General features: G+C 49.4%; 1 protein-coding gene across 6 annotated transcripts in view; it reads left to right on the forward strand.

Annotated features, from left to right (window-relative positions):
- The window catches only part of ATXN7L1 (ataxin 7 like 1), a 223984-nt gene that overhangs the window by 167643 nt on the left and 38914 nt on the right, over positions 1–17427 (forward strand). For all 6 annotated transcript variants that reach the window (XM_058523516.1, XM_058523548.1, XM_058523557.1 and 3 more), the window contains one exon: positions 9845–10067. In XM_058523516.1, the coding sequence (XP_058379499.1) occupies positions 9845–10067 (223 nt within the window). The remainder of the gene's footprint in view (positions 1–9844; positions 10068–17427) is intronic.

Below are 17427 nucleotides of genomic sequence, written 5' to 3' on the forward strand. Positions count from 1 at the left end.
CGAGGTACAGACAGAAGGCAAGCAGCAGTGGCCTCTCCTTACTCAGCCTGGGCTCCTTAAACAATGTGCTGCCATGGGATTCTTGCAAATGGAATAATTTTAATTCAGGAGCAGGGAAAAGGCAGAGAACTGCCCACTTAGGAAAGCTACTACTTGTATTTGTTGAAAATCTACATTTTCATGTATTAGGGGAACTTATATTAAGTGCTAACAGAGTTGGCACTGTGATAGCCACCTGCTGTGTGTTATCAACCCTCCCAACACTCATTCCTTCAAGAGTGAACATAGTGAGTGCCTGTTAGGGCAAGACTCTGCGTAAATGCCAGGGATGGAGGAATGAACAAGACACCTGCCCTCCAGATGCGTCCAGTGACAGGACACCCAGACCAGTAAACCAGTGATTACAACATGTGATGTGTGCTAAGATGGGGGCCTCAATGTGCTATAGGGGCACCTGCCCGCTCATCACCCTATGACATGGGCATTACTGGTCCCATTTTATAGGTAAGGAAACTGGGGCTTAGGGGGTTATTTGCCCTAGACACAGGGCTAATGAGTGACAGAGCTAAGATTTGAGCCCAGATCTTTCTGATTCCAGAGACAGCAGTGTTGGGTCCACATTTATAGTGACTCCCCAAGCCAGCGCAGAGGATGAGAATCACCTCAGGACCTTTTGAAAAATACGGATTTGGGGGCTCTGGCCCTACTGTCCCAGGAGCGAGGAGCCCTCTGCTGCACCCATGTGGCCTGGGCACTTTCTCCACCTCATGCATCAGGATCCTCCCTCACTTCCGTGAGGCATGGACTGTGGTCTGGGCATGCCTGGGTCAGGGACATGGCTTTTTTATGCACTTAGCGCAAGGCTTCTGGGTAAAGGCCACTGATGTTGCCTCAAGACAGTACTGGGAAGATTCAGTCCAGCCATTCAGTATTTTAGACATTGGGAATCCCCGTTCATGCATCTTCCCCCCAAAGATACCCTAGCCCGTGCCTCCTGCTTTGCCCAGCTTCCAGCTGCCTGCCACACCTGTCCTGTTGGTGCCCCTGGGGCAGGAATGATGTCAGCTGTGCCATTTTAAGGTAGAATCCAGTGGCTTATCCTAAAAGCTGGAAGCCTCCAGTTTTCACCTAAGCTGTGGCAGCTCCTATGTTTAAACTCATGTGAAGTGTGCAGTGGGTCTGTCGGGTGGTTGTGGCAGGAGGTCACTGATGGAGAAGTTAATACCGCGCAGGTGGAACTCCTTGTCAACCCCTCCACTACCGTGAGGCTCCGCACACACGGGAACAGCTGGGGCGGTAAAAGGCCTGATGTTACGGAGAGGATCGCGGCTCGGGCTGCGGGCAGAGTGCCGCAGAGCAGGAGGGCTGTTCTCCCGCTCCGGGCCTCCAGGCAGCAGCCTGCCTCCTGAGGAGAGCCTGTCCACCACACAGGGTGACGGAGCAGTGGCCAGCCTGGGGTCTGGGCAGTGTCTCCCCACCAAGGGAACGCTCTGGCAATCACAGTGTCCATCCTGTCACCACCGTTACATCCCAGTGCCTGGCGCATGGTGCATACCAAGGAAATGCTTAAAAAAACAGTAAATGAAGGAATGCAGGAGGTTTGACTCTAACACACGTTTCTCTTCTTCCTGCCTTTGTATGTGCACCTCCTTTCTCCCCTTTGCCCTCTCTCATTAGGGATGTGTTAGTGTTGTTGTTGTTATTGTTATCTTTTTTCTTGTGTGGACTTAACTTTAACGAAAACAGAGCCCATTAAGCAATGCATCCTACACCCTTTGTTTTTTTCCTCATCTATATTATATATTCATGTATATAATATGTATCTTAAATGTTTTTTGGTTTTGTAAAGTGATGATCAGTGTTTACGTATTGTTTGTGCTATTCTCCATTCTCTCGTGGATTTGGGTGTACTCTCTCACATGTTTTCTTAGATCCAGACAGCCCTCGTGCCTGTCATTCTCTGTTTTATTAGAGATCATTCAGGTCGATTGTGGTATTTTTACTACTGTAAACAGTGCTGCTGAGAATATCTTTGAACTTTTCTGGGGGGTGGGGTGGGGATGTTTCCTTGAGTCTGTTTTCCAGACTGAAATCACCAGATTCCCAGATCAAAGGCTACGAACGCGTCTCTGTTCCTGTTATTATCACCAGGCCTGCGCTCCAGAGAAGCGTCATCCCTTGAAAGTACCCCATAGTGTGTACGTGTGCTCATTTCCTCACAGTCTAGATTTGCTGTGGTTTTTTTCTTTTAGCCAGGTTAGTGTCTAGTGAGGGCACCCCCGGGGGGCTGATGGAAATGTTTCAGGGCCCTGGAAAGTCCCTGGGACTCCCCAAATCCTACCCAGCAGGGGCTGATGCCAGAAATTTGCCCCTTCATATAATAACCAAGAGAAGAGCAGGTGGGAGGGGGAATGCCACCTGGGGGAGAGAAGGAGGATCCCGGGTTCTCTAACTGCAGAGCTGTGTCCCCGGCCAGCTCAGAAAATGAGAAATGCTTGGTCAAGACTTGTCAGAGAAGTTGTGTCGCTACAGTGCGGGGAGGAGAGAGCATCCCAGCAGGGTGGCCTGGCAGGAAGGGCATTGGCTCCGGGCTCTCCTCCCAGCTGCCAAGGGCTGCGTGTCCTTGGTCTTGTTTCATCATCTTGCTAAGCTTTAATCTCCCCATCTACAACAAGGAGGCTAACAGTAGCCACCTTGCGGGGTTGTTAGCTAGATTGTGTGTCAGTGTAAAAGTAGCTTGCACAGTGCCTGACACATAGTAGGCACTCAAGAAATGCTGCTTCTCTTCCTAATGGAATGAATGGGCACAGAGTGACCAGATGACCGAGAAAGCAACCCGGAACTTGGGGGGTTTGAGAACTGAGTTGGCATGAGTGGTGTAGGCCACTGGCCCACACTGGCGTTTGCCAAAGTGCCGGACAGCGCCTGTCGTCCAGCAGTGGGGAGGAGGTGAAGAGGGTAAAGAAGACCGAGTACAAACTAACTGGTGACCAGCATCCGTGCTTTAAGGAGCACCGCCCCAGCCACTCAGGCCCTGGTATCTTTTTTTTTTTTTTTTATTGATGTTTTAATGGTTTCTAACATTGTGAAATTTTGGGTTGTACATTTTTGTTTGTCCATCACCATATATATGACTCCCTTCACCCCTTGTGCCCACCCCCACTGCCCCTGGTAACCACAGTACAGTTTTCTCTGTCCATGTGTTGGTTTATATTCCACATATGAGTGAGATCATACAGTGTTTGTCTTTCTCTTTCTGGCTTATTTCACTTAACATAATACGCTCCAGGCCCATCCATGTTGTTGCAAATGGGACGATTTTGTCTTTTTTTTATGGCTGAGTAGTATTCCATTGTATATATATACCACATTTTCTTAATCCAGTCGTCAGTCAAGGGACACTTAGGTTGCTTCCACTTCTTGGCTATGGTGAATAATGCTGCAATGAACATAGGGGTGCATAAGCCTCTTTGGATTGTTGATTCCAGGTTCGTTGGATAGATTCCCAGTAGTGGGATGGCTGGATCATAGGGCATCTCTATTTTTAATTCTTTGAGGAATCTCCATACCATTTTGCATAGAGGCTGCACCAATTTGCATTCCCACCTGGTATCTTTTAAAGAGAGTCTCCAGCCTGAGAGGAGTGGGTGCCCGGAGAAGCTCATGAGCACTCCTGGCTGAGGAACTGCTGGACCGGGCCCTCCTGCCACTCATTGCCTGCCGTCCTCACTTGACTCTCCAGTATCTTCATTTCCTCCCCTGCTGAGGAAGGCTGATTCAGGACCCCACCTCTAACTACCAGGGCACTACATTTAGTGTGTAACTGCAGTTGTGGCAAATGAGACCACAAGCTCAGATCCTATCCTAGGCCCCGCTCCTCCACTGAAGAGCCTTGTGACTTCAGACACGTTTCTCAAATGCAGTCTGCCTCAGTTTCCACAGCTGTAAACTAGGGGAATACCTTCCTCACCAAGTTCCCCTCGCTGAGCTCTGTGCTCTGCCCCTCGCCCTCCAGCCCCAGTTTGCTTTTGGAGGAAGGTCCCTTGGAATTCAGTGTTGTTGTTTAGGGAGAGCATCCTGACTGCAGCTGCAAAAGCAGATCGAGTCCACTGATGAAATAGACCCCGGCTAATGATCTGCCGAGCACCTGCCCTCAGATGTGGGGGCTGAAAGAGACCCAGCGCTGTCAACTGGGAAAGCCAGGTGCTAGCCTAGGTCCAAGGGAGCTTCAGCAACCGTGGCGGGCCACAGTGACTGTGGTGCTTGGAGGCTGTCCAGAGGGGATTGGTCCCTTGAAAACCATATTGGAAAATTCCCAACAAGTTCTTTCTAAAACTGGCACAGGGAGCCACACTGGGTGTTGGTGGCCAGCCCAGCCATTCATAAGGTGTCCATGCTGAGGTTTTAAATGCAGGACATCGATGCTGTGAGTATGAAAATATCTGAGTGAATAAGCACAGGGAGAGAAGAGGAGGGCTCTGAATTTTTACTGAAATGGAATTGCCTGAGAACCTGGTGGGTTTTCCCTGCAGAGAGTAAGGGGGGAGGATTGTGCGGACACCAGGGCTCCCACACCTGACAGAGATTTTAGAATGCCAGGAGTCGATGTGTGCATGCCCCCTGCTCATCTGGCCTGCAGGATGAGCATCATCTGGTCATCCAGGTCTCACACCTGGATGGTGAAGGTGTATGTGGTGAAGCAAGTGGTCTTAGAACAGCCAGCTGCTGAGGCGTGGTCTGGACTTCGTGTGTGGAAATGCAAAAAAGTAAAAGGATTTGGTTTTTCATTTCTTTGATGCTGGGGTACCCAATCCTTTGGGGTTGAGGTTTCAGGCTGTGGCATGGGGCTGCTGACTGGTACCTAAAAGCTGCCAAAACACCTAAAAGGTGTTTCTTTCCTCTCCCTAGGGGAGTCTGGTACCCTGCTGAAATGCCCGTGTGCAGTGGGGGGGCAGGCAGCAGGTTCTTCCAGGCTCTCCCCGTCTCCCATCCGCTGCAGCATCTTCCGAGATTTCAAGATGGTAGAGCTCAGAGTTAAGACCACAGGCTCTGAAGACAGCCCCAGATCTGATGTTTCCTAGCTCCGTGACCCTGAGCAACTCGTATCTCTGAACCTCAGTTTCTGCCTCTCTAGAATAGAGATAATAATAGTACCTCTCTTAGGGTGCTGTAAGAATTCAATGCCATAAGGTAAAGCAAGTGTTTCCTAGAATGCCTGGCACGTAGGAAAGTCTCGATAAACTGTTATTACTATTGGCCAAAGGACAGAAGGAGTGAGACCAGAGGTTGCTGATCCAAGATCAATCACTGAGGTTGTTGTTGATGTAGTGGACACGTAACTCTGCCTAGGTGTTCTGACAGTGACTTTCTGTTTTCCCTTCAGTCGGTGAGTGGTGCTCATATTCAACATTAGCACAAGAGATTGGTTTGGTCTTTCTGTCACATGGTCTAGAAAGAAATGTGTTGCGAGAGCTATAAACTATTGCAGACTTTCACTTTGGGAACTATACCCCAAAGAAATGATCCTAAATCACTTTTTAAATAAATTGTAAAAAAAAAAAAAAAAGTCAGTAAGTAGATAGTAAGAGAGTAGCTAAATAATCTTCAGCATGTCAAAAAGAATATTATTAACCATTTAAAATGACCAGTATATGGGAATTAGAAGTGTATAAATAGAATAACGTTGAAAAAGAATATCAACTGATCACAGTTTTGTTAATGCATCTGTGTACATTAACAAAGAATGACAAAATTTGGAGAGAAAGTCTCTTTTTCTCTAAAATTGCTTCAGTCCTTAAAATATTTTAAATAGTGAGTAAAAAATACAATGTTCTGTCAACTCCTTCTGGGCAGGGCAAATGGAATTAGAATAATTACAGGGATCTACCTAAGGCAGTCCTTTGACCAAAATGGAAAAAATGAGTAAGCCCGAAGCAGGGGAGGGCTTGTATCAGAATGATTGTGCTAGAAACCTGGAGCACTTAGCCAGAGACGTTCCACCTGCACAGCAACGTCTTTTTACCAGAAACTAAGACCCTGTCTTCTCCCATCACCCGCCCACCCCCCTCTCCCCCAAAAGACAAAACCGTGCAAGTTATCTATAGGCGGGTCTTCACAGACTAGAGAAACACGGATGGAACAGGAATTGGATCTTTCTGAAAAATCTGCTCACTCTGCCCTCCCCAGAACATCAGTTCTACCCATTTTCAAGAGCTTAACCGAGGGAAGTGGGAAGCCCAGCTCCTGAGTGGGGCTCTGATTGCTCTGACCCTGGTTCCCCACTTTATTTTGTTGTTTTTTTTTGGTGAGGAAGATTGGCCCTGAGCTAAAACCTGTTGCCAGTCTTCCTCTTTTTTGCTTGAGGAAGATTGTCCCTGAGCTAACATCTTTTCTCATCTTCCTCTATTTTGTATGTGGGATGCTGCCACAGCATGTCTTGATGAGTGGTATGTAGGTCCAAGCCCGGGATCCAAACCCGAGAACCCCGGGCCGCTGAAGCAGAGTGTGTGACCCCAGCCACTACGCCACCAGACCCACCCCCTGGTTCCCCACTTTTAATTCTTGCATAGCCTTTCTCGCCTGCACCAGTGGCTGGCAAGCTCGTTCTCGAAGCTCAGGGGACAGAAGTGTGGATCTCTTTGTGGGATACCTCAAAATAGTGATAGATTTAATTCAGTCTGAACAACAAGGAATAGTTTCACAAATAGGAAATACTGTTTTGGTCTATTTGTTACAATACAGGATCACACGTTAAAAAAAAATTAAGAGTGAAGGCGAGGGCTGGCCCCATTTCCTAGTGGTTAAGTTCAACGTGCCCCCACTTCGATGGCCTGGGTTCAGTTCCCGGGCGTGGACCTAGACCACTCAGCAGCAGCTGTGCTGTGGCAGGGACCCACATAGAAAATAGAGGAATATTGGCATAGATCTTAGCTCAGGGCAAATCTTCCTCAAGCAAAAAGAGGAAGATTGGCAACAGATGTTAGCTCAGGGTGAATCTTCCTCAGCAAAAAAAAAAAAAAATTAAGGTGAAGGGCTCTCTTCAAGTCTTAATGAATATTTTCTCATATGCAACTTGTTCTTTCAATTGGTCATTTAAGAAGAATTTGTGGAACTAAAATATAAAACCAAGAAAAAAGCTTATCCATTGATCTAATTTCATCTGTGAGTTTAGCAGCAGAGCGTGTCGGCAGGGTCACTAACCAGAATTCTCTGGAAAGGAGATTTTAGAATCGCTGGTCTGGCCCATTTATTTTGCCCTAATGGCACCCTTCCTTATGGTTTATCTTTGTTTACTTGTATTATTTTTAAATCTTAGTTTAGCACAATAAAATGTCTCTTTGTTATCAAGGCTTCTCTCCCCACCAGAGCTGAGGAATATTTCTGCACATCCTTCCCCCCGCCCCCTCTGCCAGCTTGAGCAACTGATAGCACATGAGTGAATTAAGACCAGAAAAATCCAAACAGTAGTGGTAAAAAGCAAAGTCTTATTTTAGTTTTGGAAACCTCTGCCAAAAAAGAAATTGCTAAGCAAGACATTTCTGAAGGGCAGAAGGAAGTATGGATTTGAAGTGAGAAGAATAGTTCTAGTCTCAGCATCGGCCCCTTCACCCTGCAGGCTGGTGACTGATAACCTCTCTAACTGATAACCTCGTCCACCAGCATGGAGATCAGACGAGCTGACTTTTGAGATCCAGTTCTAACCTTCAGTGATTATAAGCCCTGCACTTCCTAATTTCCTGGCTTCAAATCTTGGTCAGAGTACATCCCATTTCCTGCCTTCCTGAGAAGTGGCTCGGCCCCTGCACAGGACACGGAGGCCCCATTCCTCGAGCAGCCATTGGGCCTGACCTTGGCGAGTCAGCTCACCTCTCTGGGTCTTCCTTGGCCAGTCAGCTGTGAGGAGAGTGAGACGCCTGGCTGCTTCCTGTCTGTCTCACAGGGGTTGTAAAGGCCAGTACAATTTTACAAAGGATGAATTCCTGCAAGGAAGATCCTGCCTGAGTAAAATATTTCAGTACTTGCGCTGTAATTATTATTATAACGTTCAGGAATCATGAGGGATGAGGAGAGGGGGAGCAGGTGTAAGATGCCTTGTACTTATGATAATGGAGTGGAGAGGCCTTGGAAGCCATCTAGGGACCCACTTCATTTACAGATAAAGCTGTGGAAACTGAGATGGTTGAAGTGGTGAACTCCAGGCCATAAGCCTAAGAATGTGGTGCGATTGGAGTCAGAGCCTAGATCTCCTGGCTTCCAGCCCAGGGTTCTCTTGACTACATCAAAACAGAGGTCCTAGAACTGCTCTTGGTTTTCAAAACCTTCAGCAGGATGACTCTGGGAACTGAGCATGTATGCAAGGTCTACTCTGATTCAATGAAGAAAACTTACCCAGTAAAGTTATTCAGTGTAGGCAACCTGTGAACACTGATCAGGCAAAAATACCCAACAATCAAATGATCCTCAAAAATCCACTTTTTCCCTCCAATTCCTACTTCATCAGAGGACTAGAGTCAGTCTCCTTTGAGACAACCTGGCAGCCCGTTGGTATGAGGAAGCACAGAGAAACCCCAAAGTCCCGTCCCAGACAGCCAAGGCTAGTCTGGCTGTCTTCTCCCGGGTCACGGTACCTGGAATAGCAGCCAGAAATGTCTCACTAATGAGAAAAGCCTGAGACTCAGCTTGGAGATGGAAGGAGAATGTGGTCTGCCGTCTTTGCCTCCCATCTTGTTCATTATCCCATTCAATTCAGATTTCCACGTTATCTCTGGTTCTTCCCATCAGGACATTGGTTATAATTCCATTTATGTATTCAACATGTATTAATTAAGCACTAACTGTCTGTGGGGCCCGTAGTAGGCATGAGAGAGCCAGGGGGGTCTTAGGATTACAGACCCTTTTTCTTTTGGGGTCCAGGTTTCCTTCCTGTGATTGTATGCAGAGTTATTGGGCCTGTATAAATGTGCATTTTTCTTGGAAGGAGGTCCTTAAATTTTACCAGATCTGTTACCCTATAACAGTTAAGCGCCCTCCTGGTGGGTGTACACTAGAACTTTATTCATGCACCTGCTGTTGTGGTCAGCATCTTCTTGCTGCCCATTGGGTGGACACCACAGGGCTGACTGAGCATGAACAAGTGGAGCATGTCTGCCCAGAGCTCTGGTATTTTCTGTAGAACCTCAGGAAGCTGAGCCTGCCTGCCCAAGTCTAGGCCCCACATCTGTGGATTCTGCCTCGAGCATTGATGTCCTCCTGCATGTCCTGGCCCAGCAGCTGTGGCCCCAGACCTCAGTGAGCCCTGGAGAGGCCACCGTGGCGTGTGGACAGATGCTGGGCCACTTCCTGGCTGTCGAAGACCCTTTCATTCAGCCCTCTGGTCCTTCTGACCTTAGTGCTCCTGCTCGAGGTCAGGTTCGAGAATTTCCTATTTGTTCTCCTGAGAGTCCTGCCCTACCCACTGCCCTGAGGGACCTTGTGGCCTCTGAGTCGCTGTCTGGGGATCGCTTTGGCTATGTGGTTATCCCACTGTGTTCAGGTGACACCTGGTGTCCCTCTGCTAGTCCCGTGGAGTGGTTTTGCAGAAGGATAGCCTGGGAAATGCCTCCTGGGAGAACCTTGGCGTCAGTTTAGCATGCCATTTGATACAGAAATTCAGGATGTAATCGCTGCTGGTTGGTGGGATAGGAGCAGATGTCGAACCATCGTCAGAACGGAAGCTTCAGGGAGGCCGACACTGCAAGATGAGCACTTTTCTCTCCGCCTGTTATGACTATGCGTGTGCACGAGTGTGTGGGAGACTCTCTTGCTGCAGGTGATGTGCTGAGCTCTCTTCTTTCTCCCTCTGTAGAGAGAAGACACGGGTCAATGTGTAGGCCTTCTCCCTCGCCAGCATCTCCGCCCTGCAACTCCAGGACATCCCTGGTACAGGTGAAAACCAAGGCCTGCCTCAGTGGCCATCACTCTGCCAGCACCACCTCAAAGCCATTCAAAACGCCCAAAGACAATCTACTTACCTCCAGCAGCAAACAGCACACAGTCTTTTCTGTGAAAGGATCGAGGGACAAACCATGGTGAGTGTTGGGTGCTGGCATCCAGCAGCTGTCTGTGCTCGCTGCTTGTCCCTGTCACCCCAGGCAACAGTGCTTACCCTCTGGCTTTGTCCCTGGGCATCATGTCCAGAAATTTGGGGAAGTGAGGCAAGAGGGGACTGAAAACTAGAATCATAGGATGAGAAACCCAAACAATGATAGCATGAGAAACCCAAACCCGAGCACTTAAAGTGCCATGTGCCTGGCAGGGGACTTTTTTTCTGCTCTGAGAGCTGAGCAGAGTTGTGTCTGAGGAAGGGGTAACAAGGAAATAGTCCTCAGTTATACGGTCACCTCTCAATTTTCCGCCCCAATGAAGAGAAGCATTGGTGCAAGGAATCAAAAGCACAGACAGGTGGCCCAGCGGGGAGCAAGGCCGTGGCCCTGCCCCGCGGCCCTGGGAGGCAGGCTCCCATGGCGCCCCCCCGCTGGGGGCAGCTGGGTCTCGGCTCCGTGGGATAGCTGCCAGCAGAGGCGGGTAATGGGGAGCTGACCACAGGAGGAAGACAGGAAATCCAAAGAGAACGTCACCTGTGTGATGGGGTGGGAGAGAGCTGGTTGCAGGTGACTGTGAAAAATCAGAGGCCTTTAATTCATTTTCTTTACCTAAGCCCTTACCAAAAAGTCAGAAAGGGTTACCTGTGGAATGGACAGATAGGAAACCAAACTGTGAAGGAGGAAAGGAAGCAGAAGATGAGTGTCTTCAAAGGCTGCCAGACCCAACCTGGAACGCTTAAGGCCTGGCTTCTTACAGAGCCTTTAGCCTTATCTTTCAGGCCTCGTGAAGGCAGACAAGGGATAAGTGTGGAGTCCATCTAATTTATGTATTTAGAGAGAAGTGTTCTGTTAAGTCATGAGAGTTAATTACATTTAAGCTCATCCCCAGGAAAGCTGTGGACTAAAGGTGTCCATCAATTGGTTTGTCACTGCACGAGGGAAATTATGATGACTTTGTAAAGAGGTAATTATGCCAGATCAATTAAAGAGCCTCTCGTGATAAAGTGGCGAGACTTAGACACGGCTGTCAAGGAGGGGAGTTACCTGTCCTGCAGGTGGGCCTCAGGGCCGAGCTTTGTTCTCTTCTGATTGTTAGAATTGCGGGTCCATCCTGTAGGAGGACCCAACCTGAGAGTGATGGCAGGTGGGGCCTGCCTGCCGGGAGCATGAGTCTCCTCCTTATCAGTGGCCCCGGAGAGCACCTGGAAGGTTGTGTGCCGAGGCAGCATCAGGCGTCCTGATGTCGCACAAGCTCAGAGGTCACTGCCTGTGTGCAGATCTCAACTGGTTGACTTCGGGCAGGTTGCCTGATCTTGGTGTGCCTCAGTTTTCCTCATCTGTAAAATGGGCTCATAATAGCTGTACTGCACGGGACTGTTGTGAGGATTAAGCGAGCTAATTGTTACGAAGGCAGCAAGCACAGTGTCTGGAGTAGAGTACACATTCTATAAATATTTGATGATAAGGTTATCGTTAGGATTCCTATCATGTGTGCCAAAGGTCAGAGCTCCTGCAAACGGGATAAACACTGAAAAGTCAAATTATCTCTGAAAAGGTAGAGAAATGGCTCTTCAGACTCAGACTGAAGTTGAAAATGGAAAAAGAAACAATCGTTTATTCAGAGTCCAGAAATGAGCTACAGAGAAACCAAATGGGGAAACTAGGCAAGGGGTTCTATGAGGAATAAGCCAGAAGGAGACCCGGGGTTCACGGAAGATCATAAAATGGACGCAACAAATGATGAGTGATAAAACGGGGTCCCGGGAGGGGAGACACGGCACTGAGGACTCTCCCCGGAGAAGCCTTCTGGGAAACACTGGGTTAGATCAGTCTCCACATTCGGTTCAGCCCAACTCACCGTGCGCTTACAAAGACCTGCTGTGGGCAAGGCCTGTCCAGCCAGAGGCAGAGGGGGTTTGGGAAGAATCTGAAAGAACTAGACAGAGCCCAAAGGAGAACAGCCAAAAGGATTGCAAGGAGGCAGATAGCTCTTGTCAAGAAAGCCTCCAAAACTAGAGCAGCTGCCTGTGTAAGAGCAGAGGGCTAATGGGCGATGTCCCAACCTTCAAGTAGTAGATGCTCTGAAGACCAAGGGGCGCAGGCGAGTGAGGCTGAGCGCTGACTGCAGGGCCTCCTGCCCGTCCCACCTCGAGTCAGCCCAGCTGTTGTCCCTATCCCCGCCATCGCCGGCTCGCGGGTCCGGAAGGCTGGGAAGGTTTGGCTTGGAGGTTTCGAGGGCGCAGCCTCAGTTCTGGGAGGCTTCCCAGAGAACAGTGTGGAAGAACGAGCATTGAGCTGGGGCTAAGAAAAGCCAGTTCAAGTCTGGGCTCGGCCACTAACTTTCTGTGTGACCTTGAACAAGTCACTTAACTTCTCTGAGTCTCTTTTTCAAGCCTGAATATTTTTTTTATTCTAAATCACAAATCTCTTAAAAATTCTCAGAAGTTCCTCATTGCCTACTAGATTAAGAGTTAGGCCCCCAGCCCAAAATAAGGGAACATCTGCAAACTGGCTCCAAACCCCCCAATCCAATCGTGATCACGCAATACCATCCCATTACTCCAGCTTCCCCACCGTGTTTCCCTGCTACCTTTGCCCAGAACATCCATCTGTCTTTACTCAGTGTAACACACAATGAGCACCTGTTGTAATACTGTGGGCCAAGTCTGTAACAAGCCCTGAGGATTTACAGGGCCCACCGATGTCACCTACAGCACCTTTGTGCAAGTTAGAAAAAGGCCCGGATATAGCCCTGTACCAGAGTGCACAATTGGCTAATGGTCTTCATCCCCTACTCAATTCCTCAACCAGACATCCTAGTGCAGTGCATAACCTGTACAACTGTACACTGCAGCCTTGGGGATACAAAGTTAAATAAGACACAGACACTGTCTTAGGGAGTCTGTAAAAAGAGATATAAGCTAACAGAGTACAATGTGATAAGAGCTAAGATATTAGAGCACAGAAAAAGGGCACCTAACCCAAGCTGAGCACCCAAAAGGTTTTTCATAAGAGGTCACACTTGAGCTGAATTGAAGCATAAGTCAGAATGAGCTAGACAAAGAAAACCAGATTAGAATGGTAAATGTGATGTTACATATATTATACCACAATAAAAAAGACATTTCTAAGAAAGTGGGAAGGGTGTCCCAGGCACAGGGAACAGAATGTGCAGAAGTATTCCACGTGGGGAGAGACAGGAGATGAAACCAGGTAGGTGGGTGAGGGCCAGACTATAAAGTTCCGCTGTCTGTGCCACGTGCAGGAATTTGCGCTTCACCCTGAAAGCTGCATGGAGCTGTTAGAGGAGCAGTTTTCAACTGTAGTGAGATCGCCCTGACAGGAGGAGAAAGGATGGCTTCCCCTCAGGAAGCAGCGAGTACAGTGGGACGCTTCTCTGTGATCCAGACGAGGCATGGTGACGGCCTGGACCCAGGCGGCTGTGGTGGGCACGTGCAGAAGGGGCCAGGGGGAGAAGTAGTGAGGAGGACACCTCCAAAGTCCTTCGGGGCTGGTTGCGTGTAGGGCGTGCAATATACGGGAGGAGTTTAGGGTGATGTCTAGGTTCCTGGCTCGGACAACCGGGTGACTGGTCCTGCCACTCCCTCAGGAGAAGGACAGAAAGGACCAGGGTTTAGGGTGGGGAGGAGAGGATGAGCTTGGCTGGGGAGTCAGTGGAGTTTGGTATCTGAGAAACGTCCACATGGAGATGTCTAGGAGGCACTGACTGTTTGGACCCAGAGGTCGGGAGGGAGGTATGGGGTGGGAATGGAGATTTGAGCACTGTCAGTGTAAACACGGGCACTGAAGCCGTGGGGACAGATGGGGCCTCCTGGGAAGGTAGGTGGCTTGAGAATGGCAGGGGCCAAGGGCAGGGCCCTGGAGAATGGGGACCAGGGGAAGAGAGGCCTGAGGAAGTGGGACTGCTAGGACAAGCGTTCTCTCCGCAGCACCCTGTCCCTTCTTTCTTGACCCAAATCCTCTCCGTTCCTCACTGCCCATCCCACTGGTCACCTTCTTCTCGAAGCCCTTCTCTCGTCCACTTCCTCCTTGCCAGCCACCTGAATGGCTGGCATCTCCCTTCAGTCCCCATGGCCCTTCACTTCTACCTTACCTGTGCCTCTTCCTGTGGTGCCACAGATTAGACCTCAGGTCTCCCTTCTGCTCGGCAGTAATTGTAGTGCCTCCTACACGGTAGGTCCCCACACTCAGCAAACACAGTCCTCTTGTCAGTAAATGTTTGTTGGATTGAATGAAATGGATCTGACCACTGAAAGGGATTCTAAGATTTCCATTCTTGCAGATGGTTAACTTTTATCTAGAATTGTTTAGACTGGCGCTATCCAATGGACATATAATGTGCACCACACATGTAATCTTAAATTTTCTGGTAGCCACATTGAAAAAAGTGAAAAGATGGGGCTGGCCTGGTGGCAGAGTGGTTAAGTTTGGCATGCTCTGCTTTGGTGGCCCGGGTTCTCAGGTTCGGATCTCAGGCGTGGACCTACACCACTCATCAAGCCATGCTGTGGCGGTGACCCACATACAAAATAGAGGAAGATGGGCACAGATGTTAGCTTAGGGTGAATCTTCCTCACCAAAGAAAAAAGGGAAAAGAAATGAGTGAAATTAATTTTTAACAATATGTTTTATTTCACCTAATATAGCCACGGTATTATCATTTTAACATATAATCAGTGAGATAGTTTACGTTTTTTTTTTTCGTGTCTTCAAAATACTGTGTGTTTTACATTTATAGCACACCTCAATTAGGGCACTAAATTTTCATGGGAAATACTTGATCCATATTTAGATTTCATAAAAAATTAGCGACTGTAAAATAGATTTGCATACCCAAATTGTTCCAACATACTTCAACATTTTCTAATAACTGAATCAGGTACCTATTTTTAAATTTTAATGAAATAAAATTAAATAAAATTTGAAATTCAGTTCCTCAGCCACATTTCAAGTGCTCGATCACCACAAATGGCTAGTGGCTCCTGCATCAGCAGAGATCTGGACACCGCGACCAGGTGAGCCTGGGTGGCTCCCTCCGGTCCTTTGATTCACAGGTATGTTACGGTGGCTCCTCAGATCTCTAATGTTGCTCCCCGACAGGAGTTGCTGAATTCCGAGGCGGAAGGTACTCTGGCTCCTTTGTCTCATTAGCCTGCTGCTCGGTGTGCGGTGGGAACAGACCCGGAGGACCCAGTCAGGCCATGCAGAGTTCTGTCCCCTGCTCCAAGGCAGCTCTGTGTCAGCCCCTAAAGGCCAAGAAAGCATAAGCCGTGCCTGTTTGTGGTGGCCGTGGTCTTTAGATTAGATTAGACAGCAGGTCAGGGGCGCTCTTTCCCAAGCAGCTCAGATCCACATGTACAGCAATAAAACACCACTCCTGAGTTCAGGCGGACTCCTGGCATCTCACCCAAGGTTCAGTAGTTTTGTTGTCTTCTCCTTTCTGTGGCTGGGAAGATTAAAAAATAACTCTGCATTAGGAGAAAGGGGGAGACAAAGAGGGCACCCCTGAGCTACCAGATCTGTGCCCTGCAGAGCCACCTGGCAGCGCTCAGCTCGCCCAGCACCCGCACGCTCGTGCCCCGCTTCAGCGTTCACTGTCCTGCCTGTGGGGACCCGAGGCCAGAGAATACCCTGCCTGACGTCCCTGGAGCCCGTAAAGGCAGAAGGAGGTGGGCAAGATGATTCTGCCCCCAGGTGGAAGTCAAAAGGGAATTGTAACTCTGGCTCTTTTGAGCTAAGAGGAGCATTTCAGACTTGACTTATGAGTACCTGCTCGGCCAGAGGAGCAGCCCCCTGCACCGGGTCTGAACCAGCCCGTCTCACTTTCCCCCCTGCTGTCCCTTCGGCTACGCTGGTCCAGGAGGTGAGCTGACAGGGGAGCTCAAACCCGCGTACCCGCTGCTGTGGGCAGGAGCAGGGAGGAGGTCTTCCTCCCGCACGGCTTGTTGCCTTCTCTCTGGGCCTTATCAACCCACACGTGTGTGCTGAATGCTAAATATGCTCAGCTATTAAGAATGCAGGAGACGAGCCTGCTGCTCCAGAAGGAAAATGAGCCGGAGCAAAAGAAAACTCAGCAGGCTCCCTGGCCCCCGGTGTGCCCGACTGCCAGGGGGAGGGGCCCTCTCCTCACGTGGGCGGGGCTCCTCCGGATGCTTTGGCTGGGAGGCGTGTCCTCCTGGAGTAGGGGTGGGGTGGGGTGGGGTGGGGTGGGGTGGGGTGGGTGGGTGGTGGACGTGCTCTGGAAGCCTTCCCTGCGCTTGACGGAGAGGAAATGATAACGGAGGGCCCTGGCCCAGCGCCGTGGAAGAAATGAGGCTGCCTTATCTCTTCTTCCTGGTGCTGGCGTGAACTGGGGGCAGGACCACGGCTCAGCGTTATGTCCCAGAGGACATAACGAGTCGTCTCAGGGCTTCCGCTCCTGCTGGGAAGTGTCAGAGACCCCAAGCGCTGCACACCTTCCGGGCGACCCCGCTTCCTCAGCAGGATTCTTGCAGTGGCCTCTACCTGGTGTCCGTGCCCCTGGCCCTGCCCCTCCTCCAATCCACCCTCCGCCCTCTGCCCTCCACACCCCGCCCCCGTGCTGTGTGCCCTGCCCTGCTCAGAACCCTTCAGTGGCCCTCAGAGTAGAATTTAACCCCTTTGGAGGTGGATATGTGATCTGGTATTCCCACTCGTTCCACTGCTACTGACAATATTTTAACCACTTCATGTCATCTTCCACGTGTCCCAGTTCTATTTGTAGCTCCTCACACGTGCCTCCATGTGTTGGCACCTGCTGTTTCCCTTCCCAGGAGCAGCCTCCCTGCCTGTCCCTACACCTGCTTAAAGTCTCTGCATGAGGGTCACTTCCTCCAGGAAGCCTTCCTGTACTTTTATACAGACTGAGATGCTCCTTCCTCTCAGCTCCCATTAACACTCAAGATACCACCAGAGCTACCATCATAAATGGTGCTTATCTGCACGTTTATTCTCCCCTGCCCCTAGCTGCACCCAGAGCTCCTTGGCGTCCCTGTGGTGTAGCACGGAACCTGGCACCCAGCAAATATTTCATAAATGAATGTATGACGAGTGAACGAATGAAAGAGGCTGTGAAAGAGAGCTGCTCCTTCCCCCTCCTCATAGAGACTTTTCTGATGCTAAAGGGAACAGGTATAAATGAATATCTTTTGAGTTCTTGAGGAGAAGCGGAGTGCCAGTTCCCATCAGGGAATTATTATTTTTCCTCGTTATAGTTATTAGAGTTAGGAAGGGAGAACTATGGTCCTGGTGATAAAAAGGAAAAACCCTCTGTGCTATGGCAAGAGGGAAAAAGTATTTTCTTTTT

The sequence above is a fragment of the Diceros bicornis genome, chromosome 3 (genome assembly GCF_020826845.1).
Source record: "Diceros bicornis minor isolate mBicDic1 chromosome 3, mDicBic1.mat.cur, whole genome shotgun sequence".
In the NCBI taxonomy this organism is placed as follows: Eukaryota; Metazoa; Chordata; class Mammalia; order Perissodactyla; family Rhinocerotidae; genus Diceros; species Diceros bicornis.